At 46.5% G+C, this 25,000-nt stretch overlaps 1 protein-coding gene across 2 annotated transcripts in view; it reads left to right on the plus strand.

The window, feature by feature from the left end:
• enox1 (ecto-NOX disulfide-thiol exchanger 1) overlaps positions 1–25,000 on the plus strand; it is a 117,820-nt gene that overhangs the window by 86,308 nt on the left and 6,512 nt on the right. For both annotated transcript variants that reach the window (XM_064944321.1, XM_064944320.1), the window contains exons 4-13: positions 2,512–2,679; positions 2,872–3,078; positions 5,705–5,938; positions 9,973–10,185; positions 11,788–11,894; positions 15,051–15,168; positions 15,538–15,728; positions 22,185–22,292; positions 23,646–23,699; positions 24,142–24,244. In XM_064944321.1, the coding sequence (XP_064800393.1) occupies positions 2,512–2,679; positions 2,872–3,078; positions 5,705–5,938; positions 9,973–10,185; positions 11,788–11,894; positions 15,051–15,168; positions 15,538–15,728; positions 22,185–22,292; positions 23,646–23,699; positions 24,142–24,244 (1,503 nt within the window). The remainder of the gene's footprint in view (positions 1–2,511; positions 2,680–2,871; positions 3,079–5,704; positions 5,939–9,972; positions 10,186–11,787; positions 11,895–15,050; positions 15,169–15,537; positions 15,729–22,184; positions 22,293–23,645; positions 23,700–24,141; positions 24,245–25,000) is intronic.

Raw genomic sequence — 25,000 nt, forward strand, 5'->3', positions numbered from 1 at the left:
CACAACAACGTGGAGTAAATCAAGGGGTGTGAATACTTTCTGAAGGCATTGTAGGACTGTTATTACACTGGGGGGAAAGATCACTGCATTGAGTGTGCTAGATTTGAAACTCTTCTCTGACTGGAAAGTCAAGGCAGAGTTTGACTGGCTGATTTGATTGGTTTCACCCTATCCAACCCTCTCAGATCTGGGATTACGTGAGGAAAAGAAGGAAGGAAAGAACCAGACCGGGGGTTCCATTGGGTCAGTACTGTACTGTACAGTCCTTCTCCTCCTCAATCAGAGATGGCAGTGCTGGACGGTTGGATTGGATCCTCCTAAGAGCCAAGGGAAAGACAGATTAATACTGATATCCTCCTGGAGCACAGAACTGAGGTTCAACAGGGAGAGATGGAGAGATCTGGAATGACAACGAGAGAAGGAAAGAGATACTCGGGGACTGTTCAGAGACTGGGGGAGAGAGAGGGAAGGGAAAAATAAGAGTGAGAGGGAAGAAGAGGAGAAAGCTAATGGGGGTTACAGAGTGTGTGTGATGGATGACATCTCACCTTCACGGTAATTAAGAGCAGCTGTTTCCTGAGGGGAGATCCAGAGCCTAGCAAACCCAGTGGCCACTCTCACAAACCTGCCGTGGGGAGAGAAGAGAGGGAGGGAGGAAAGGAAAAGAGCAAGAGAGAGAGAAATTAAATGATGACAAAAACAAAGTGTGAACTCTCTCCCCCTGGCAGACGTTAGCAGAGCGTGGCTGGGGCCACTAACGGCCTTGAATTATCTTCACCGGGAGGGGAAAAGAAAGAGAGGAAAAGAAACAGCATTAGTTGATGATGAATGTGGGGAGAGGATACATATCATTTACCTTTTAGGATTACACAGAGAACACTTGAATGACTTTTCCACAGATCTACACAATCTCAGATTACACATGATTGCGACTCGGGGAGATTTATGGCCGATAATCTTCCAGATTTATTTTCTCTGTCTTTTCTCTCTCCAGCCTCAAGGACTTGCAGCTTCTCTTAAAAACTCCTTCTCTGTAATAAAACACACTTGACTTATTCAGAGCGCTAGACACTTTCTCTTCGAGGCTTCGCCAGATACAGCCAGTATAGAAGCAGGACTTATTTGCTTTGCAGCCTCTTTAGAACAGCAAATACCGCAGTGTAGGGATTTATGTTGAGCACTGGAACCTTTCTGACAGCTTCACATAGAATCATTCTCACTCCTACACACACTATTTACACTCACCTTCTGCTGACAAACTTAAATCTGCAGTGAGGACTTGATTGATGATTTCATAGATATGAAGATGCGATTCTACAGTTGTATATTTATATCTGTATCCATGACTATTTGTATCTTCACAGTAGCGACAGGCTTGTGTGACAGCTGCAGTCAGATTGGTTTCTACTCTAATGTAGATCAGTGTCTGTTCTCTCTCTAAGACCTGAGAAAAGGGAGATTTCTGCTGATGTTTTGTCCGTTCTACCACTCTCATTTTGTTGTGTTCTGAAGATATGAATGGGTTCAAATCAAATCAAATCAAATGTATTTATATAGCCCTTCGTACATCAGCTGATATCTCAAAGTGTTGTACAGAAACCCAGCCTAAAACCCCAAACAGCAAGCAATGCAGGTGTAGAAGCACGGTGGTTAGGAAAAACTCCCTAGAACGGCCAAAACCTAGGAAGAAACCTAGAGAGGAACCAGGCTATGTGGGGTGGCCAGTCCTCTTCTGGCTGTGCCGGGTAGAGATTATAACAGAACATGGCCAAGATGTTCAAATGTTCATACATGACCAGCATGGTCGAATAATAATAAGGCAGAACAGTTGAAACTGGAGCAGCAGCACGGCCAGGTGGACTGGGGACAGCAAGGAGTCATCATGTCAGGTAGTCCTGGGGCATGGTCCTAGGGCTCAGGTCCTCCGAGAGAGAGAAAGAAAGAGAATTAGAGAGAGCATATGTGGGGTGGCCAGTCCTCTTCCGGCTGTGCCGGGTGGAGATTATAACAGAACATGGCCAAGATGTTCAAATGTTCATAAATGACCAGCATGGTCGAATAATAATAAGGTAGAACAGTTGAAACTGGAGCAGCAGCACGGCCAGGTGGACTGGGGTCAGCAAGGAGTCATCATATCAGGTAGTCCTGGGGCATGGTCCTAGGGCTCAGGTCCTCCGAGAGAGAGAAGGAGAGAATTAGAGAACGCACACTTAGATTCACACAGGACACCGAATTGGACAGGAGAAGTACTCCAGATATAACAAACTGACCCCAGCCCCCCGACACATAAACTACTGCAGCATAAATACTGGAGGCTGAGACAGGAGGGGTCAGGAGACACTGTGGCCCCATCCGAGGACACCCCCGGACAGGGCCAAACAGGAAGGATATAACCCCACCCACTTTGCCAAAGCACAGCCCCCACACCACTAGAGGGATATCCATCTATTGTGTCCATCTATCGTTCTCTGCTCTGTCTCTAACTTTCCTTCTCCTCTCTCTCTCCTCCAGATTCTCTCTGTATCCAGGGCTTTGACCCAGGTTTGAGTCTCCTAGCTCCCATCAACCCCATGATTGCAGGTATCAGCCTGGTCCCTCCTCCCCCTGGTCCCCCTGAGATGCCCATCATCAAGGAGATCATCCACTGCCAGAGCTGCACCCTGTTCCCTCAGAACCCCAGTAAGCACACACACACACACACACACACACACACACACACACACACGCACGCACGCACGCACACAGACACACTGACGCACACACTCTTGCATGCTTTTCGAAATTAGTATAAATGCATTCATATATTGACTGTCCGTAATATGGTCACAAGAATTGCTATTAGATGTGACCAGAGCATGTATGATGTTCCAGACCTGCCTCCTCCATCAACACGTGAGCGGCCCCCAGGGTGTAAGACGGTGTTTGTGGGGGGTCTGCCGGAGAATGCCAGCGAGGAGATCATCAGGGAGGTGTTTGATCAGTGTGGTGAGATCATCGCTATCAGGAAGAGCAAGAAAAACTTCTGTCACATCCGCTTCAGTGAGGAGTTCATGGTGGATAAGTCCCTCTACCTCTCTGGTCAGTACTATTCTATACCAATACTATATCTATACACACAACTTACATACAATGCTGTCTACCTCTCTGGTCAGTACTATTCTATACCAATACTATATCTATACACACAACTTACATACAATGCTGTCTACCTCTCTGGTCAGTACTATTCTATACAAATACTATATCTATACACACAACTTACATACAATGCTGTCTACCTCTCTGGTCAGTACTATTCTATACCAATACTATATCTATACACACAACTTACATACAATGCTGTCTACCTCTCTGGTCAGTACTATATTATAGCAATACTATATCTATACACACAATTTATATACAATGCTGTCTACCTCTCCGGTCAATACTATACTATCTTGACTTTACTATACTACTGTATACTTTACTATACTATACTTCAATATACTGCTGTATTCTTTACTATACTATACTACTGTATGCTTTACTTTACTATGCTATACTGTACTTTAGTATTGTATACTATACTATACCATGCAAATGCTATACTATACACACAACATATAGACACAATCCTCTACCTCTCTGGTCAGTGGTCAGCATAACTGTTGCAGCAGTTTTAAAGTATTCCGTTTTAATAGAGTATGTATTAACATGATGAACACTATAGAGGAGTTAAAACAGCGACCTTTGAGGTTTGACACTTAAAGCAGAAGAGAGAAATGAAATGATGGCTGTACCTATGCAGGCTGGAGGAGAAAGAAATAGACTGTAGCTATGCAGGCTGGAGAAGGAAGAAATAGACTAGCTATGCAGGCTGGAGGAGAAAGAAATAGACTGTAGCTATGCAGGCTGGAGAAGGAAGAAATAGACTAGCTATGCAGGCTGGAGGAGAAAGAAATAGACTGTAGCTATGCAGGCTGGAGGAGAAATAAATAGACTGTAGCTATGCAGGCTGGGGGAGAAAGAAATAGACTGTAGCTATGCAAGCTGGAGGAGAAAGAAATAGACTGTAGCTATGCAAGCTGGAGGAGAAAGAAATAGACTGTAGCTATGCAGGCTGGGGGAGAAAGAAATAGACTGTAGCTATGCAGGCTGGAGGAGAAAGAAATACACTGTAGCTATGCAGGCTGGGGGAGAAAGAAATAGACTGTAGCTATGCAGGCTGGGGGAGAAAGAAATAGACTGTAGCTATGCAGGCTGGAGGAGAAAGAAATACACTGTAGCTATGCAAGCTGGAGGAGAAAGAAATAGACTGTAGCTATGCAGGCTGGAGGAGAAAGAAATAGACTGTAGCTATGCAGGCTGGAGGAGAAAGAAATAGACTGTAGCTATGCAGGCTGGAGGAGAAAGAAATAGACTGTAGCTATGCAGGCTGGAGGAGAAATAAATAGACTGTAGCTATGCAGGCTGGGGGAGAAAGAAATAGACTGTAGCTATGCAGGCTGGGGGAGAAAGAAATAGACTGTAGCTATGCAGGCTGGAGGAGAAAGAAATACACTGTAGCTATGCAAGCTGGAGGAGAAAGAAATAGACTGTAGCTATGCAGGCTGGAGGAGAAAGAAATAGACTGTAGCTATGCAGGCTGGAGGAGAAAGAAATAGACTGTAGCTATGCAGGCTGGGGGAGAAAGAAATAGACTGTAGCTATGCAGGCTGGAGGAGAAAGAAATACACTGTAGCTATGCAAGCTGGAGGAGAAAGAAATAGACTGTAGCTATGCAGGCTGGAGGAGAAAGAAATAGACTGTAGCTATGCAGGCTGGAGGAGAAGGAAATAGACTGTAGCTATGCAGGCTGGAGGAGAAAGAAATAGACTGTAGCTATGCAGGCTGGAGGAGAAAGAAATAGACTGTAGCTATGCAGGCTGGAGGAGAAAGAAATAGACTGTAGCTATGCAGGCTGGAGGAGAAAGAAATAGACTGTAGCTATGCAGGCTGGGGGAGAAAGAAATAGACTGTAGCTATGCAGGCTGGAGGAGAAAGAAATACACTGTAGCTATGCATGCTGGAGGAGAAAGAAATAGACTGTAGCTATGCAGGCTGGAGGAGAAAGAAATAGACTGTAGCTATGCAGGCTGGAGGAGAAGGAAATAGACTGTAGCTATGCAGGCTGGGGGAGAAAGAAATAGACTGTAGCTATGCAGGCTGGAGGAGAAAGAAATAGACTGTAGCTATGCAGGCTGGAGGAGAAAGAAATAGACTGTAGCTATGCAGGCTGGGGGAGAAAGAAATAGACTGTAGCTATGCAGGCTGGAGGAGAAAGAAATACACTGTAGCTATGCAAGCTGGAGGAGAAAGAAATAGACTGTAGCTATGCAGGCTGGAGGAGAAAGAAATAGACTGTAGCTATGCAGGCTGGAGGAGAAGGAAATAGACTGTAGCTATGCAGGCTGGAGGAGAAAGAAATAGACTGTAGCTATGCAGGCTGGAGATGTGAATATAGATGAGGAGGACTAGATAATATTTTAACAAAATGAATAGTTGAAAATGTAGTTTGTCCTTTTGGTTTGCTAATGGTCTTTGTGGTGATTGTATTTGACTGTATGAGTTTACATGACTGTATACACAATTTGTGTGCTGTGTGTTTGTCTGTGTGTTGAATGTACTGTATCTGTATGGTTGTGTTTAGTGTATCTGACCGCTAACTGCCCTGTTTCCCCAGGCTACCGGATGCGTATCGGCTCCAGTACAGATAAGAAGGACTCAGGGAGGATGCACGTGGACTTTGCTCAGGCCAGAGACGACCTGTATGAGTGGGAATGTCAACAGAGGCTGCTAGCCAGGGAAGAACGACACCGACGCAAGATCCACGAAGACTTCCTCCGTCCGCCCTCACCACCTCCCATCATGCATTTCTCCGAGCATGAGGCGGGACATCTGGCGGAGAAATTGAAAGGTGAGTGGACCAATGAGCATGATGTGTGCGTGTCACCCCCACCCTCTAGCACTATGTCCAGCTGTGTGTGTCACCCCCACCCTCTAGCACTATGTCCAGCTGGGTGTGTCACCCCCACCCTCTAGCACTATGTCCAGCTGTGTGTGTCACCCCCACCCTCTAGCACTATGTCCAGCTGTGTGTGTTTCACCCCCACCCTCTAGCACTATGTCCAGCTGTGTGTGTCACCCCCACCCTCTAGCACTATGTCCAGCTGTGTGTGTCACCCCCACCCTCTAGCACTATGTCCAGCTGTGTGTGTCCCCCCCACCCTCTAGCACTATGTCCAGCTGTGTGTGTCACCCCCACCCTCTAGCACTATGTCCAGCTGTGTGTGTTTCACCCCCACCCTCTAGCACTATGTCCAGCTGTGTGTGTGGTGCAGGTGGGCCATGGTGGTGTATAAATGTGTGTAAAGGTCAGAGCTGCACACTGTTTCACAGGCCCCGTCCTAATTTACAGTATAGGTATAATCTACAATGCACCTTCTCATGAATATTGTCTTCCTATCATTTAGAGCAATGCACCATTCCTCTGCCATGTCAATTGATATTAAGAAATGTCAGACGTAAGTAAATATGAAAAGAGATGAGAAAATTCTCATTCTCCCATCATCTAAATGAGTTATTGATCTAAACCACTGCCTGCTAGAACTGAACTGAACACCACACATCCTCTCTCTGCATGAAAAATACAGTCATGGTTATCATCTTCCTTCCTTATGACCCGCTCAACACTGTCATTAGAACCTTCCCAGTAGCATTACCTTAATATGTGGATCTGAAATCCTTCCTGGACAGAGAGCTAGTGTTATGACATCTGATAGGGGAGTTTGACTCTGTTGCCCCCTCTATCTCATCAGCCATCAGTCATCCCCCACCCCCCCACTGTCTCTCCGCATGGTGCATCCCGGCTGCATCCCGCCTGCCTCTCTCTCTCTGCTGAAGAAGCCCAAAGGGCATCAGACACTGCATCTCCAATACAGCTCAATATGAAGAGAGAGAGAGCGAGAGAGAGAGAGAGAGAGAGAGAGAGAGAGAGAGAGAGAGCGAGAGAGAAGGGGGGGGGAGAGAGAGAGAGAGAGAGAGAGAGAGAGAGAGAGAGAGAGAGAGAGAGAAGGGGGAGGGAGAGAGAGAGAGAGAGAGAGAGAGAAGGGGGAGAGAGAGAGAGAGAGAGAGCTGACATGAAACTAACTGCATCACAACACCTCATCAAAATTCCCTCCTCTGTCTCCCTCTCTCCCTTTCCTTTTCCTTTGGCAGTAAGAACAGACATGTCACATGAACTATTGGAGGAGTCACATTGATACAAGCGGAGTCTCTTCGTCTATCATCTCTCATTCCCTGGTGCTCTGAATTCCTAGATTTCTTCATCACGCTGGTGGGATGTGTGTCGTCCTGTCTCCTCATTCCCATCACTGATGCTTCATTTATTTTCCAATTCTGTGCTTTCCTGCTCATATTGCTTCTCTCTTTCTCTCTTTCTGTGCGATCCTCCTTGTCCCCCTGTTCCACTGTCTCTGCTCTCTGTTCAGAGCGGTGTTTGAAAGTGTTCTGTTTCTCCATAATCATATTCATTCAAACAGCCTCTGGTTAATGCTTTTACATTCTCAGGTGGGTAAATACCTTAATCATATTCATTACCACATTACAGTGCATTACTCTGTCTCTCTCTCAACTCACATACAGCTGCTTCTATGAAGGGACGCGAATAGCCTTTACACTGAGGCTGCAGCACTAGAGACTGCCTGACTGTTCGTCACAACAGATGGCAGAGAGAGAGGAGGGGAGCGAAGAGGGCGAGCAAGAGTGTGTGTGTTTATATGTGTGTGAGTCTGTCACACACCTATCAAGCGATGGGTGGGTAAACGCTTGCCCAAAATAAAGAAAGGTTTACCCTCCACTACACCACTGGCTATTACTATAGAGATGTTTAGTTCTCCAAGAAGGTTTTCATTAGACATAGCCAAACACAGAGAGATATTTTGCTTTGATTATTCATTGAAAAGGCAGGGGAAATAGACGTCCATTATTCCCTGTGTTGTGGCAGGCAATACCTTCATGTGACTGCTCTATAATATGATTGTATGATTGCACTCTGCTGCCTCTTTTAAATAGTACTAGAGCTGTGCGGTGAAAAGTGTTTTCAACCAAGCGACAGTGTGCTCTCAGGTCGTGTTGCAGTGGGTATTGAGCTCATTAAACGATTTCTAATTCACTCCGAGCTATGTGATCGGAAGCGGCTCTGTGGCACTTTTCAATTATTATTCAAATGTGAAGAATACGCTCAACAAAGGCCCACCGAGACACGGACCGTTAAAGAGGCTATGTTCACTCAACGACAAGTTTCTGTTGATTCAAACCTATAAATGCACAGAAGACTGTCTCATCCAAAGACACTCAGAAGATATGAAACAGTCTGATAGTTAATCTCCCCATGCTGTTCTGTTCCTGTGCACTGAAGCATGAAGGAAATAGAAATATAATGAGAAATATACATGGCAGTATACACTGAATAAAAATATAAACGCAACATGTAAAGTGTTTCATGAGCTGAAATAAAATAAAAGGTTTCATACACACAAAAAGTGTATTTTTGTGCACAAATGTGTTAACCTCCCTGTGTGTGACCATTTCTACTTTGCCAAAATAATCCATCCACTTGACAGGTGTGGCATATCAACAAGCTGATTAAACAGCATGATCATTACACAGGTGTACCTTGTGCTGGGAATAAAAAGGCCACTTTAAAATGTGCAGTTTTGTCATACAACACAATGAGGGAGGGCGCTTACAATTGGCATGCTGACTGCAGGAATGGCCACCAGAGCTGTTGCCAGATAATTCAATGTTCATTTCTCTACCATAAACCACCTCCAACGTCGTTTTAGAGAATTTGGCAGTACGTCCAACCGGCCTCATAACCGCAGATCACGTGTAACCACTTCGACCCAGGACCTCCACATCCGGCTTCTTCACCTACGGGATCGTCTGAGACCAGCCAACTGTCAGAAACCATCTCAAGGAAGATCATCTGTGTGCTCATCATCCTCACCAGGGTCGTAACCAACTTCAGTTGGCAAATGCTCACATTTGATGGCCACTGGCACGCTGGAGAAGTTTGCTCTAATGGATGGACACCTGTTTCAACTGTACCAGGCAGATGGCAGACAGAGTGTATGGCGTCGTGTGGGAAAGTGGTGAGCTGATGTTAATGTTGTGACCAGAGAGCCCCATGGTGGCGGTGGGGTTATGTTATGGGCAGGCATAAGCTACGGACAACGAATACAATTGCATTTTTATTAATGGCAAGTTGAATGCACAGAGATACCGTGACGAGATCCTGAGGCCAATTGTTGTGCCATTCATCCGCCACCATCACTTCATGTTTCAGCATGATAACGCACGGCCCCATGTCGCAAGGTTCTTTAAACAATTCCTGGAAGCTGAAAATGTCCCAGTTCTTCCATGGCCTGCATACTCACCAGACATGTCACCCATTGAGCATGTTTGAGATGCTCTGGGTTGATGTGTACGACAGCATGTTCCAGTTCCCGCCAATATCCTGCAACTTCGCACAGCCATTGAAGAGGAGTGGGACAACATTCCACAGGCCACAATCAACAGCCTGATCAACTCTATGTGGAGGAGATATGTCGCGCTGCAGGAGGTAAATGGTAGTTACAGCAGATACCAACTGGTTTTCTGATCCACGCTCCTACCTTTATCGGTGACCAACAGATGCATATCTATATTCTCCGTCATGTGAAATCCATTGATTAGGGACTAAAGAACTTATTTCAATTGACAAATTTCCTTATATGAACTGTAACTCAGTAAAATCTTTGAAATTGTTGCATGTTGCATTTATATTTTTGCTCAGTGTAGTTTATTTCAAGGAATACCAATGTACAGTTTCATAGGCTTTCAGCTTCACGGTTTAAAAACCTCACCCTAAATCCTCTCCTCTCGCTCTCCCCCATCATCCTCCTCCAGATGACCATAAGTTCAGTGAGGCGACTGCAGTCCTGTTCACGTGGATCGACCGTGGTGAGGTCAACCGGCGGTCGGCCAATAACTTCTATTCTATGATCCAGTCGGCCAATAGCCACGTCCGGAGGCTGATGAGTGAGAAGGCCCAGCACGAGGAGGAGATGGAGCTAGCCAAGGAGACGTTTAAAAATGCCCTGCTGGCCATATTGACTCAGTGTAAGCATCTAACTAGACACACTATACACTACCTGTGACACTTTATTCTCATAAACCCATCCTAGACACAGTGTACTACAGTTCCCTTCACAAAGCACTAAAGACCAGTTGTTCTATACAGCTGTACAGTGATAAGCCAGTAGTTAGGGAGGATGACAGAGGTCAGAGCCCAGACAAAGGTAAGTACAGTACAGTGTCCTGAGCTTTCTACAGGAGAGGACCAGCTGATCTACCTAACTCCCAGGTAGGCATCGTAGAACTGTATCCCTCCAGCAGGCACTCTCAAACAATGTCAATGTACAGTACGGACTGATATTGAAATGATATTAAATAGAATCTGGAAAGACAATGAGATGAAAACAAGATTCATCAACGTCTTATGACTGTTTACATGGTCCTATTTTGAAAGGTATTTGTTGTGTTCTACACCGGTAATAAAACAGAGCCATATAGTCCTCTGGTGCAGAGAGGACTTTAATGGTCTTCTGGTCTTTAATATGGAAAGTGCAGCGATCCAGAATCACCAGAAGAGGGGATGCTGAGGGGGTGTAGTTTTAATGTTGATGTGGTCACAGTGCACTTGTCCAGTAGTAATAGTGACACTTTTTAAACCTCCTGTTGTTTACTGAAGAGGAATATGACAGTATGCAATTAGAACAGAGCAACACTTTAAAGACAACCTTCTACTGGTGGACAGGATAGTGGTGACTGCAATAACTTCCTAAAAGAGTTATGAATGATTCAGGACAAATTAAATGAGACACATTTTATGTAAGTTCAATAGTATGTCGAGATGTACTCTATCCATGAAAACATTTAGTATTGTAGAATGTTGTCTTTGACAGTCCTGATGGAACTGAATCAGCAGGTATGAAATGTAAGTACTGTTCAGCACTGGGGAGGAGTCACCAGGTAATACGATGAGCAGCATTTAACCATATCAGACCCTACAAACCAACAAAAACAATGTGTCAAAATCACAACCCACCCAATGATTCTCAATATCGTCGCTGTCAGATGAAAACCTTGTAACTCAATTATTTCCAATGACTCTATGACCAAGAAAATGTATTCAAAATAGCTTCTGAAGTTTCATAATTGTATGTTAGTTAAAGCTGGAATCCATAGCGGAGAAACTGCCACGTCCTTTTGCGATATTACGACAACAAAGACGTTACCTTAAACAACAAACTCTTTTTTTTCACTGCATGCGTCATAGAACAGCAGAGTATGTACAACGATATTTTTTACCAAGAGGCCGAAAGCTCCTTTCTTCCTTTAATAAACAAAAACAATAACAAATGTACCTGGGCCGACCCTTGGAGACTTTTCATCTAAATGAGATTCCAACTTTAATGACAAAATATGGACGTCTTTTTACATTTCCTGAAAAGTTTCTGTTTTGGAGATAAGAAGCTTTCGTCCCACAGCGATGATATGTTGGTGGGTGGTACAGGTAAATGCAATGGGGTCTACTAACCCAGGCTGGCAGAATGAAGCTCCCTAGTGTCTCCTCTGTGTGCTGTTGTTCCTGGGTGGTGCAGTAGAATCTAAGCTCTACATAAAGCCTTGTCTTGTCTTGACTCCCCTGTTCACCCCAAGTCGAGCAGATCACGGCTGTGTTCACCGCTGCCTCCAGGCAGAAGGCATGGGACCATTTCTCTAAAGCACAGCGCAAGAACATAGACATTTGGAGAAAGCAGTGTGAGGTTGGTACTCTTTCCTTACCCCCTATTCCTTGTCATGTCTGGATTCCTCAGGACAGGTTAACAGACAGACACTCTAGCCGGGTTGACATGAGTCCTACTGTGTTTCATTTTGCTGTTGTTGCAGACTGCTGTGGCCTCACAGATACACAGACAGATGGACAGACAGCTGTGACCTCACAGATACACAGACAGATGGACAGACTGCTATGGCCTCACAGATACACAGACAGATGGACAGACCGCTGTGGCCTCACAGATACACAGACAGATGGACAGACTGCTGTGACCTCACAGATACACAGACAGATGGACAGACTGCTGTGGCCTCACAGATACACAGGCAGATGGACAGACTGCTGTGGCCTCACAGATACACAGGCAGATGGACAGACTGCTATGGCCTCACAGATACACAGGCAGATGGACAGACTGCTGTGGCCTCACAGATACACAGACAGATGGACAGACTGCTGTGGCCTCACAGATACACAGGCAGATGGACAGACTGCTGTGGCCTCACAGATACACAGGCAGATGGACAGACTGCTATGGCCTCACAGATACACAGGCAGATGGACAGACTGCTGTGGCCTCACAGATACACAGACAGATGGACAGACTGTTGTGGCCTCACAGATACACAGACAGATGGACAGACTGCTGTGACCTCACAGATACACAGACAGATGGACAGACCGCTGTGGCCTCACAGATACACAGACAGATGGACAGACAGCCATGCTGTTCTGATCTTCTGATGCTGTGTGTTTCTCTTCAACAGTGCCATTCGTAGACTTTTTCCTCACATCGATGAAACGCGCACGTACACATGCACTCACACAGAGGCGGTAGTTAACAGTTAGATCATTGAGCCAGTTAACCGAAAGGTTGTATGTTCGAATGTTCGAATGTATGAGCAAGGTACTGAACCATAATTGCTCCAGGGTTGCTTTTTATTGTGGCAGACCCTGGCTGTGACCCCACTCTCTGAGGGAGAGTTGGGATATGCAAGAAAACACATTTCTAATTCACACTTGTAAATAGGACAAATATAAGCACCCACCAAATTGTTTATTTTATTACACACACACACACACACACACACACACACACACACACACACACACACACACACACACACACACACACACACACACACACACACACACACACACACACACACGTAACCTTCTAGAAAGTGTGAGTGGGTGTTATGGCAACAGAGGCTTCCAGGGTTAAGACAGATAAATAATTCATTGGGAGTACAACGAGTCAGCATTCTGGATTATTCATTACGTAAGGGATAATCAAGGCTATGCGTTCTCTGAAAAATAGTGCACAAAATGGAAAGTGTATTCCACAACGTGTTAGTGGAGTGGAACTAACCTTCCACGGAGTTGCATTATTTTCCATAGAACGCATAGAGCCCTGAGTTGATTATCCCTTTTATATCATGGCTATAAATTAAAATTTTTGCGCTAGAAATCTGTTAATTTGCCAGTAGAAATGTGACAACATCCACTGACTTAGCTAGCAAGTTCACTAGCTAGTAGTTGCCTTGGTAACCAGGCAAACAGACATGTTACCTTAGCTAACCAAACCGTCATCCTAGCTTGCTATTATGAAAATCGAATTAACTTCATAGCCATTGGATTATACTGTACAATTATACTGTGCGTTCTAGGGAAATAATGCACTCTCTAGAATGCCCTTCAAACCAATCAGAAACGAGTATTCAACAATATCATGATATAAATGTTAGTTATCACTTTTATTAGAACTAAACAAAAACATCCTATACATCTCATGGAATCTGGATATTTTTGGTTGAAGAAACAAACCTGGATCTGAATCAGATGATTATACACCCCCTTGGCTTTAATTTGGCCATTTGGTGACCGTGACAATGTATTGAAGTGAATTGAAAGTAATGACCAGGTATGTGAGGGTGCCTATCTGTGGGGGCCAGAGTTATCAGGACAGATGTTAACCTAATGTGACCATTCATACTAGGGTTGGGCGGTATCCAGATGTTCATGCCTTCATACTGTTCCTGTACCATACCTGGGTATACGGTATTACCGGCAGTGCACACAAGGGGCGCTATTTATTTCCAAACATTTAAAAAACGCATACAGTACAGTATACCGCCCAAGCCTAAGTCAAACTGTAAGACGTCTATGTTCATACAGTACATTTCAAGTCCGTGAGAAAGGAATCATGCCATGTCTATTGTCAGAGCAACCAGAGGTAAGGCATTGCTTTGGAAGAAGTGACACACAGTAACAGTACACACTATGGAGTGAGTCTGCTAGCATGCCACAATTGTGAAATCCCTTGTTAAGGGTCAGTAGTATGCTTGGTAAGTGTTCAAGTAGTTCAAGCAATTACTGTAACACTGCAGCCTGAAGATGATCTGAATGAATGATCTATTGATGTCAGTATCAACATCCTCCATGACAGTAGTATGAAATTACAGTTTGAATATGAACTGATAATGGACACTGCAGAAATCATGAGATCAGATACGGCTCTAAACACCATTGGATCCCTCCGTCTTCATGCCCTACTGTAGTTTCTAGGGAAAAAGCTCTGGCTGGTTCAGTACTGCAGCAGAGGCTTTCTGTGCTCACAGTCACACATAGCAAATCCCTGCATCTTAAACCTCTCTCCCTTTCTCTCTCTCTCCCTTCTCCTCTCATAACTCTATCACACTCTCCTATAGCTGAGTCATTGGCTAAGCTTATTTACTTTATCTGAGGAGAGATTTCACAGTGGTGGTATTAGACAGCCTCACAGCTGAGACACTTCTAGTTATCAGAGCAGCTGGAAGAATGAGATGTTTTCTATGCTCCTCCTTCTTTATCATGTGAAAAATGGAAGCGTTCAAACTGCAGATCTAGGATCAGTTTACTCTACCCAACTAAATCCTAACCATAACCCGTCAGGAAGTGAAACACAAAACTGATGTTAGATCAGTGTCGAGGGGCAATTTGATTCTCTTCCACCACAGACTCATTTTAAGGTACAACCTATATAATTTTTATTTTAGAACACATTACCAGGAGCAGTCTGGTTGAAACCATTTTTAGGCAGGCATATGGCTGGGTGTATAGTACTGAGACACTGAGGGGTCCTTGTGTTGTGATGTGACAGGAGCTGAGGAATGCCCACAGTGAGGAGATCATGGGGATTCGCCGGGAGGAGGAGATGGAGATGTCTGACGACGACTCGGATGAGAGCCCCTGTAAGAAGATACGCATGGAGGAAAATGGTAGGACAGGCACGAGCCCAATCCCAAACTTACCCCTGGCATAGTCCCTTGCCCTTGGCCCTTAACCCTTGGCCCCTAAGCACTTATACCTTTTAATGATGGCAGACCACTGTAGCTCATAAATCACCAGACTGCTAAAGTATGCAGTGCCTTCAGAAAGGATTCCTCTAGGGTTATGCCTGTGTTTAGCTCTATTCAATTAACTTGCCGATGACAAGGATACCCATAACATGATGCAGCCACCACCGTGCTTGAAAATATATTCAGCAGTTTTACTTTAGTGCCTTATTGCAAACAGGATACATGTTTTAGAAATATTTGTATTCTGTGTGTCTTGTGTCTAACCCTCTCTCCCCTCCTCCTCTCCAGGTGTGTGTGGCCAGTCTGGGGCCTCTCTGAGGGAGGAGAATGACTCTCTGCGTTGGCAGTTGGACGCCTACAGGAATGAGGTGGAGCTGCTGAGGAAGGAGCAAGGCAAGGCTTGCCGCCCTGACGACCCTGAACACTTCCCCGACACACACACACACCTGCTGCAGCAGAGCATGCACAACATGCAACAGGTACACACACACACCTGCTACAGCAGAGCATGCACAACATGCAACAGGTACACACACACACCTGCTACAGCAGAGCATGCACAACATGCAACAGGTACACACACACACACCTGCTACAGCAGAGCATGCACAACATACAACAGGTACACACACACACACCTGCTACAGCAGAGCATGCACAACATGCAACAGGTACACACACACCTGCTACAGCAGAACATGCAACAGGTACACACACACACCTGCTACAGCAGAGCATGCACAACATGCAACAGGTACACACACACCTGCTACAGCAACATGCAGCAGTTACAACATTCCACCATCTACGCCTGTATCATACTGCACCTTTGTTTACACCTGTGAGTCCGCCAGGTCAGAAGCAGTAGTGATGACAATGCGGTATATTGATTGGTGTATTTCTCTGCTTTTATTTTACCCGATAAAGTTGACTGAGAACACATTTTCATTAACAGTGTAATGAACACGAGGTGAAACAGAGAACTGGTTTCAAGCACAGGTTGCAGCAGGTGTTTATTGCAAAGGACCACAGGAGGCGGCAGGTAGCTGGGTCCAGGGGAAAATCAAATCAAATGTATTTATATAGCCCTTCGTACATCAGCTGATATCTCAAAGTGCTGTACAGAAACACAGTCTAAAACCCCAAACAGCAAGCAATGCAGGTGTAGAAGCACGGTGGCTAGGAAAAACTCCCTAGAAAGGCCAAAACCTAGGAAGAAACCTAGAGAGGAACCAGGCTATGTGGGGTGTCCAGTCCTCTTCTGGCTGTGCCGGGTGGAGATTATAACAGAACATGGCCAAGATGTTCAAATGTTAATAAATGACCAGCATGGTCAAATAATAGGTCATACACAGGGAGTCCAAAACGGCAACAGTACAGGCAGGGAAAAGACTAGTAACGTCATCCGGGAGAATAGGTAGATAACAGGAAGTCTGATAGGCTAAGGTACAGGCAGGGAATAGGCTAAAGTACAGGCAGGGTATAGGCTAAGGTACAGGCAGGGAATAGGCTAAGGTACAGGCAGGGAATAGGCTAAGGTACAGGCAGGGAATAGGCTAAGGTACAGGCAGGGAGTAGGCTAAGGTACAGGCAGGGAATAGGCTAAGGTACAGGCAGGGAATAGGCTAAGGTACAGGCAAGGAATAGGCTGAGGTACAGGCAGGGAATAGGCTAATGTACAGGCAGGGAATAGGCTAAGGTACAGGTACAGGCAGGGAATAGGCTAAGGTACAGGTAGGGAATAGGCTAAGGTACAGGCAGGGAATAGGCTAAGGTATAGGCAGGGTATAGGCTAAGGTACAGGCAGGGTATAGGCTAAGGTACAGGCAGGGAATAGGCTAAGGTACAGGCAGGGAATAGGCTAAGGTATAGGTAGGGTATAGGCTAAGGTACAGGCAGGGTATAGGCTAAGGTACAGGCAGGGTATAGGCTAAGGTACAGGCAGGGGATAGGCTAAGGTACAGGCAGGGTATAGGCTAAGGTACAGGCAGGGAATAGGCTAAGGTACAGGCAGGGAATAGGCTAAGGTACAGGCAGGGAATAGGCTAATGTACAGGCAGGGTATAGGCTAAGGTACAGGCAGGGTATAGGCTAAGGTACAGGCAGGGAATAGGCTAAGGTACAGGCAGGGAATAGGCTAAGGTACAGGCAGGGTACAGGCAGGGGATAGGCTAAGGTACAGGCAGGGAATAGGTACAGGTACAGGCAGGGAATAGGCTAAGGTACAGGTAGGGAATAGGCTGAGGTACAGGCAGGGAATAGGCTAAGGTACAGGCAGGGAATAGGCTAAGGTATAGGCAGGGTATAGGCTAAGGTACATGCAGGGAATGGGCTAAGGTACAGGCAGGGAATAGGCTAAGGTACATGCAGGGAATGGGCTAAGGTACAGGCAGGGAATAGGCTAAGGTACATGCAGGGAATGGGCTAAGGTACAGGCAGGGAATAGGCTAAGGTACATGCAGGGAATAGGTACAGGTACAGGCAGGGAATAGGCTAAGGTACAGGTAGGGAATAGGCTAAGGTACAGGCAGGGAATAGGCTAAGGTACAGGCAGGGAATAGGCTAAGGTATAGGCAGGGTATAGGCTAAGGTACAGGCAGGGAATAGGCTAAGGTACATGCAGGGAATAGGCTACGGTACAGGCAGGGAATAGGCTAAGGTATAGGCAGGGTATAGGCTAAGGTACAGGCAGGGAATAGGCTAAGGTACATGCAGGGAATGGGCTAAGGTACAGGCAGGGAATAGGCTAAGGTACAGGCAGGGAATGGGCTAAGGTACAGGCAGGGTATAGGCTAAGGTACAGGTACAGGCAGGGAATAGGCTAAGGTACAGGCAGGGAATAGGCTAAGGTACAGGCAGGGAATAGGCTAAGGTACAGGTACAGGCAGGGAATAGGCTAAGGTACAGGTAGGGGATAGGCTAAGGTACAGGTACAGGCAGGGAATAGGCTAAGGTACAGGTAGGGAATAGGCTAAGGTACAGGCAGGGAATAGGCTAAGGTACAGGTACAGGCAGGGAATAGGCTAAGGTACAGGCAGGGAATAGGCTAAGGTATAGGCAGGGTATAGGCTAAGGTACAGGCAGGGTATAGGCTAAGGTACATGCAGGGAATGGGCTAAGGTACAGGTACAGGCAGGGAATAGGCTAAGGTACAGGCAGGGGATAGGCTAAGGTACAGGCAGGGAATAGGCTAAGGTACAGGCAGGGAATAGGCTAAGGTACAGGCAGGGAATAGGCTAAGGTACAGGCAGGGAATAGGCTAAGGTACAGGTACAGGCAGGGAATAGCCTAAGGTACAGGCAGGGGATAGGCTAAGGTACAGGCAGGGAATAGGCTAAGGTACAGGCAGGGAATAGGCTAAGGTACAGGCAGGGAATGGGCTAAGGTACAGGCAGGGTATAGGCTAAGGTACATGCAGGGAATGGGCTAAGGTACAGGCAGGGAATAGGCTAAGGTGCATGCAGGGAATGGGCTAAGGTACAGGCAGGGAATAGGCTAAGGTACATGCAGGGAATGGGCTAAGGTACAGGCAGGGAATAGGCTAAGGTACATGCAGGGAATAGGTACAGGTACAGGCAGGGAATAGGCTAAGGTACAGGTAGGGAATAGGCTAAGGTACAGGCAGGGAATAGGCTAAGGTACAGGCAGGGAATAGGCTAAGGTATAGGCAGGGTATAGGCTAAGGTACAGGCAGGGAATAGGCTAAGGTACATGCAGGGAATAGGCTACGGTACAGGCAGGGAATAGGCTAAGGTATAGGCAGGGTATAGGCTAAGGTACAGGCAGGGAATAGGCTAAGGTACATGCAGGGAATGGGCTAAGGTACAGGCAGGGAATAGGCTAAGGTACAGGCAGGGAATGGGCTAAGGTACAGGCAGGGTATAGGCTAAGGTACAGGTACAGGCAGGGAATAGGCTAAGGTACAGGCAGGGAATAGGCTAAGGTACAGGCAGGGAATAGGCTAAGGTACAGGTACAGGCAGGGAATAGGCTAAGGTACAGGTAGGGGATAGGCTAAGGTACAGGTACAGGCAGGGAATAGGCTAAGGTACAGGTAGGGAATAGGCTAAGGTACAGGCAGGGAATAGGCTAAGGTACAGGTACAGGCAGGGAATAGGCTAAGGTACAGGCAGGGAATAGGCTAAGGTATAGGCAGGGTATAGGCTAAGGTACAGGCAGGGTATAGGCTAAGGTACATGCAGGGAATGGGCTAAGGTACAGGTACAGGCAGGGAATAGGCTAAGGTACAGGCAGGGGATAGGCTAAGGTACAGGCAGGGAATAGGCTAAGGTACAGGCAGGGAATAGGCTAAGGTACAGGCAGGGAATAGGCTAAGGTACAGGCAGGGAATAGGCTAAGGTACAGGTACAGGCAGGGAATAGCCTAAGGTACAGGCAGGGGATAGGCTAAGGTACAGGCAGGGAATAGGCTAAGGTACAGGCAGGGAATAGGCTAAGGTACAGGCAGGGAATGGGCTAAGGTACAGGCAGGGTATAGGCTAAGGTACATGCAGGGAATGGGCTAAGGTACAGGCAGGGAATAGGCTAAGGTGCATGCAGGGAATGGGCTAAGGTACAGGCAGGGAATAGGCTAAGGTACATGCAGGGAATGGGCTAAGGTACAGGCAGGGAATAGGCTAAGGTACATGCAGGGAATAGGTACAGGTACAGGCAGGGAATAGGCTAAGGTACAGGCAGGGAATAGGCTAAGGTACATGCAGGGAATAGGCTACGGTACAGGCAGGGAATAGGCTAAGGTATAGGCAGGGTATAGGCTAAGGTACAGGCATTGAATAGGCTAAGGTACATGCAGGGAATGGGCTAAGGTACAGGCAGGGAATAGGCTAAGGTACAGGCAGGGAATGGGCTAAGGTACAGGCAGGGTATAGGCTAAGGTACAGGTACAGGCAGGGAATAGGCTAAGGTACAGGCAGGGAATAGGCTAAGGTACAGGCAGGGAATAGGCTAAGGTACAGGTACAGGCAGGGAATAGGCTAAGGTACAGGTAGGGGATAGGCTAAGGTACAGGTACAGGCAGGGAATAGGCTAAGGTACAGGTAGGGAATAGGCTAAGGTACAGGCAGGGAATAGGCTAAGGTACAGGCAGGGAATAGGCTAAGGTACAGGCAGGGAATAGGCTAAGGTATAGGCAGGGTATAGGCTAAGGTACAGGCAGGGTATAGGCTAAGGTACATGCAGGGAATGGGCTAAGGTACAGGTACAGGCAGGGAATAGGCTAAGGTACAGGCAGGGGATAGGCTAAGGTACAGGCAGGGAATAGGCTAAGGTACAGGCAGGGAATAGGCTAAGGTACAGGCAGGGAATAGGCTAAGGTACAGGCAGGGAATAGGCTAAGGTACAGGTACAGGCAGGGAATAGGCTAAGGTACAGGCAGGGGATAGGCTAAGGTACAGGCAGGGAATAGGCTAAGGTACAGGCAGGGAATAGGCTAAGGTACAGGCAGGGAATAGGCTAAGGTACAGGCAGGGAATGGGTAAAAGACGTCGCTAGTGAGGCAGGCAAAAACTATTGTACACGGGAGGAGAAACCCAGCGCTCAGAAAGACGTGTCTTAAAACAAACAATACCTTACAGTAATGGTGTGCAAAGAACTGAACTAAGTAGTGTGTGTTAATGACATACAGGTGTGTGAACAGGTGATTAGAATTCAGGTGATTGGGATCTGGAGAGTGAGCTGTGTTCAGGGGATCTAGGTGTTTGAGAGTGTGAGTTGGAAGCAGACCTTACAAACAGCAACAACCTGGGGAATAGTTGTCCTGCCTGAGCATTCAAAATGTGGACTGGGCATCCTGAAGATGACTCTATAATAATGAGATAAATCAAATCATGTAACTTTAGGGTGTCAGGGAAAATGTATTGAGTAAAAAGTACATTATTTTCTTTAGGTAGTGAAGTAAAAGTAGTCAAAAATATAAATAGTAAAGTAAAGTACAGATACCCAAAAAACAACTTAGGTAAAAATACTTGAAAGGACTACTTAAATATTTTACACCACTGAGTAACTTATAAAGCATAAATACAATACAGTGCCATCACGTGCTGCAGGTATTTGGACCAGTGCTTTCACTAGCAAAAGGTCATAGCACAAGTACATAGGAGCACTCTGATGTATTCTGAGTCTCCTGTCCACCACAATCCCAATCCCTCCCTTTACAACCTGACTCAGAGAGACCAACACACAGTCACATCTCTGCTTACTGCTGTTCCTGCTTACTCTACACTAACACCTTCTGCCATTGGTGTTACCTCTGTGTTTATCATATTCTCTGTTGTTTCTGTCCTCCCAGCACTGTGTGGTTCTCTCTCTCTAACTGTGTTGTGGTCTGTTGTGTAACTGTCTCTCTATCTAACTGTGTTGTGGTCTGTTGTGTAACTGTCTCTCTCTCTCTAACTGTGTTGTGGTCTGTTGTGTAACTGTCTCTCTCTCTCTCTCTAACTGTGTTGTGGTCTGTTGTGTAACTGTCTCTCTCTCTCTCTCTAACTGTGTTGTGGTCTGTTGTGTAACTGTCTCTCTCTCTCAGACTGTGTTGTGGTCTTTTGTGTAACTGTCTCTTTATCTTACTGTGTTGTGGTCTGCTGTGTAAATGTCTCTCTCTCTCTCTCTCTCTCTCTCTAACTGTCTTGTGGTCTGTTGTGTAACTGTCTCTCTCTAACTGTGTTGTGGTCTGTTGTGTAACTGTCTCTCTCTCTCTCTCTCTCTCTGACTGTGTTGTGATCTGTTGTGTAACTGTCTCTCTCTCTCTCAGACTGTGTTGTGGTCTTTTGTGTAACTGTCTCTTTATCTTACTGTGTTGTGGTCTGCTGTGTAACTGTCTCTCTCTAACTGTGTTGTGGTCTGTTGTGTAACTGTCTCTCTAACTGTGTTGTGGTCTGTTGTGTAACTGTCTCGCTATCTCTGTGTGTCTCTCACCTTCCAGCAACTGCTGAGTCTGCAGGAGCAGCTGAGGACTAAGGAGGTGGTGCTGGAGCAGGCTAGAGACGAGCACAGATACCTGCAGGGAGAAGTCCTAGCCCTGAGAGACAAGGTGAGGGAACATGTACACATGCACACACACACACACACACACACACATGAGAGTGTAGGCTCATATGACTGAGCTAGATGGGAGGGAGTTAGGTACATGGTTTTGATGTAGTGGCATTCTAGTATTTATTTTGGCAGGTTACTATACAGTAACTATCTCTTAAAGTATTCTCTTTCTCTCCCTCCATATGTCTTTCTATTGGTGTTTCAATGAAAGTGGCTCTCATTTTCTCTCACTTTCCCTCAGTAGGGGGTCACACACACACACACACGTGCGCACACACACGCACGCACGCACACACACACACACACACACACACACACACACACACACACACACACACACACACACACACACACACACACACACACACACACACACACACACACGCATGCACATGTATGCACACACACACACGCGCATACACGTGCACACACACACACACGCATACACGTGCACACACCCACGCGCGCGCATACACGTGCACGCACACACACACACACACACGCATACACGTGCACGCACACACACACTTTGCATCCCCAGAAGCACTGTACTGTTGAGTGAGAATAATACAACCAGTGGATGGATGAATACATTTCTGATTTCTATCTGATGATGCTAACTGTTATTCTTGCATGGCTGTTATTGGACTGAGGTAATGGGAACATCAATAAGCACAGAGCTCCTGTGGAGAAAGAGTGTATTCAGCTGGAATCAGAGAGATGGATACCTAGTGAGGATAAATAGATGAACAAATAGAAAGATAGATGAACATCCAGGGAGGATATATTGCTTCCATACAGTCTAAAGATACTACATGACCAAAAGTACACCTGCTTGTCGAACATCTCATTCCAAAATCAGGGGCATTAATATGGAGTTGGTCCCCCCTTTGCTGCTATAACAGCCTCCATTCTTCTGGGAAAGCTTTCCACTAGATGTTGGAACATTGCTGTAGGGACTTGCTTCCATTCAGCCACAAGAGCATTAGTGAGGTCAGGCACTGACGTTGGGCGATTAGACCTGGCTCACAGTCGGCGTTCCAAATTATCCCAAAGGTGTTTGATGGGGTTGACTTCCCCAAACAGATCGCATGGCTTGTGCTCAATTTTATGCAACAGCCAGCAACAGGTGTGGCTGAAATAGCCGAAGTCACTCATTTGAAGGTGTGTCCACATACCTTTGTATATATTTTGCAAAACAACAGTTACCTGGATCCTGCTTCTGTTACTAAGAACATGCTCTATGCCACTGCTTGTTACCAGGGTTACCAGTCTGAATGGTCAGTACTTGATGTTGGTCTCTGTCTTGATCTCTTTCTATCTTGTTCTCTGTCTGTCTTGTTTTCAGATGCTGACTAATGGGGATGTAGTGGAGGGGAACAACGGAGAAACACCTGAGAAGGTCTGTCTGCTCCAATACACACCACTATACTGTGCACGCACGCACGCACGCACGCACGCACGCACGCACGCACGCACGCACGCACGCACGCACGCACGCACGCACGCACGCACGCACGCACGCACGCACGCACGCACGCACGCACGCACGCACGCACGCACGCACGCACGCACGCACGCACGCACGCACGCACGCACGCACGCACGCACGCACACACACACACACACACACACACACACACACACACACACACACACACACACTGAACTTGATTCTGCCCCTGTAGTTACTGAAGTGGAAGCTGATACCCATCTGGGAGCAGATATCATGCTTTCAGTATCTAATTATCCTTATGCAAAAGTAGCAGCAGCAGTAGTGTCAGTTCCCATTGCATTTGTGCGTCTATAAGGACTAACACAGCTGTGTGTGTGTGTGTCCACAGGTGGTGAACGGGTGTGTGACCACTCTGTACTGCAGCAGAGACAGGAGGAGTGAAGCAGCCATGAGAGGAGCCCTCACATCAGAGAGAGAGGCTCTGCTACTGGGTAAATATCATCACTATCTACAACATACAGTATATCATGTCAATTATACTCTTTACTGGAAACCATATTGTGTACATTGTCTCCTTTTCTTCTGTAATAGTCAGCTGACTGGGAGGGTTTTAATGGTTGTGGTTAGGCTGAGGGTAGGGGGTGGATTGGTACATGTAGACATGTTGGAGGGGGGCCAATGTTTAATGGGGCGAAATGGTTTTGAAGCAGCCCACGACTGTCTGCCATGTTCTTGGATGAAGAACCCAAGGATCAGGGGGGTTGGATGGAGGGGGACTCAGGGGACAGGTGCTGTGGGTCTGTTTGCCAAGCAGGACTCTGCTGGCGCTGGCCACACACACATAGAATAATCCCCTATACACACACACATGCACACACGCAGGCACGTGCACACACACATACATTATCTCTCCCGGCTGCACACAGCGGTGCTCTGCTTGTGTTCACACACAGAAACACACTCCATCCACACAGAAACAAAGTCTATCGCAGGGCACTGGGGACACAGTGACAGACGAGGACGCCGTCAGCCAGAACAGAAGAAAAGACAAACCGGTTCCAGGAGAGAGGAGCGATAGAGACTGACTGGAGAACACAAATTGACTAATTCTCCTGCGGCTCTCTCCTCTCTCTCTTCCCCCTCTACCATTCCCTTTCTCTCCTCCCTCTCTCTCCTCCCTTCTACCCCTCTCTCCTTCTATCTCTCTCCCCCTCTGAATCTCTCTCCCTCTCTCTTCCCACCCTCTT

Source organism: Oncorhynchus masou, chromosome 29 (assembly GCF_036934945.1).
Source record: "Oncorhynchus masou masou isolate Uvic2021 chromosome 29, UVic_Omas_1.1, whole genome shotgun sequence".
NCBI lineage: Eukaryota > Metazoa > Chordata > Actinopteri > Salmoniformes > Salmonidae > Oncorhynchus > Oncorhynchus masou.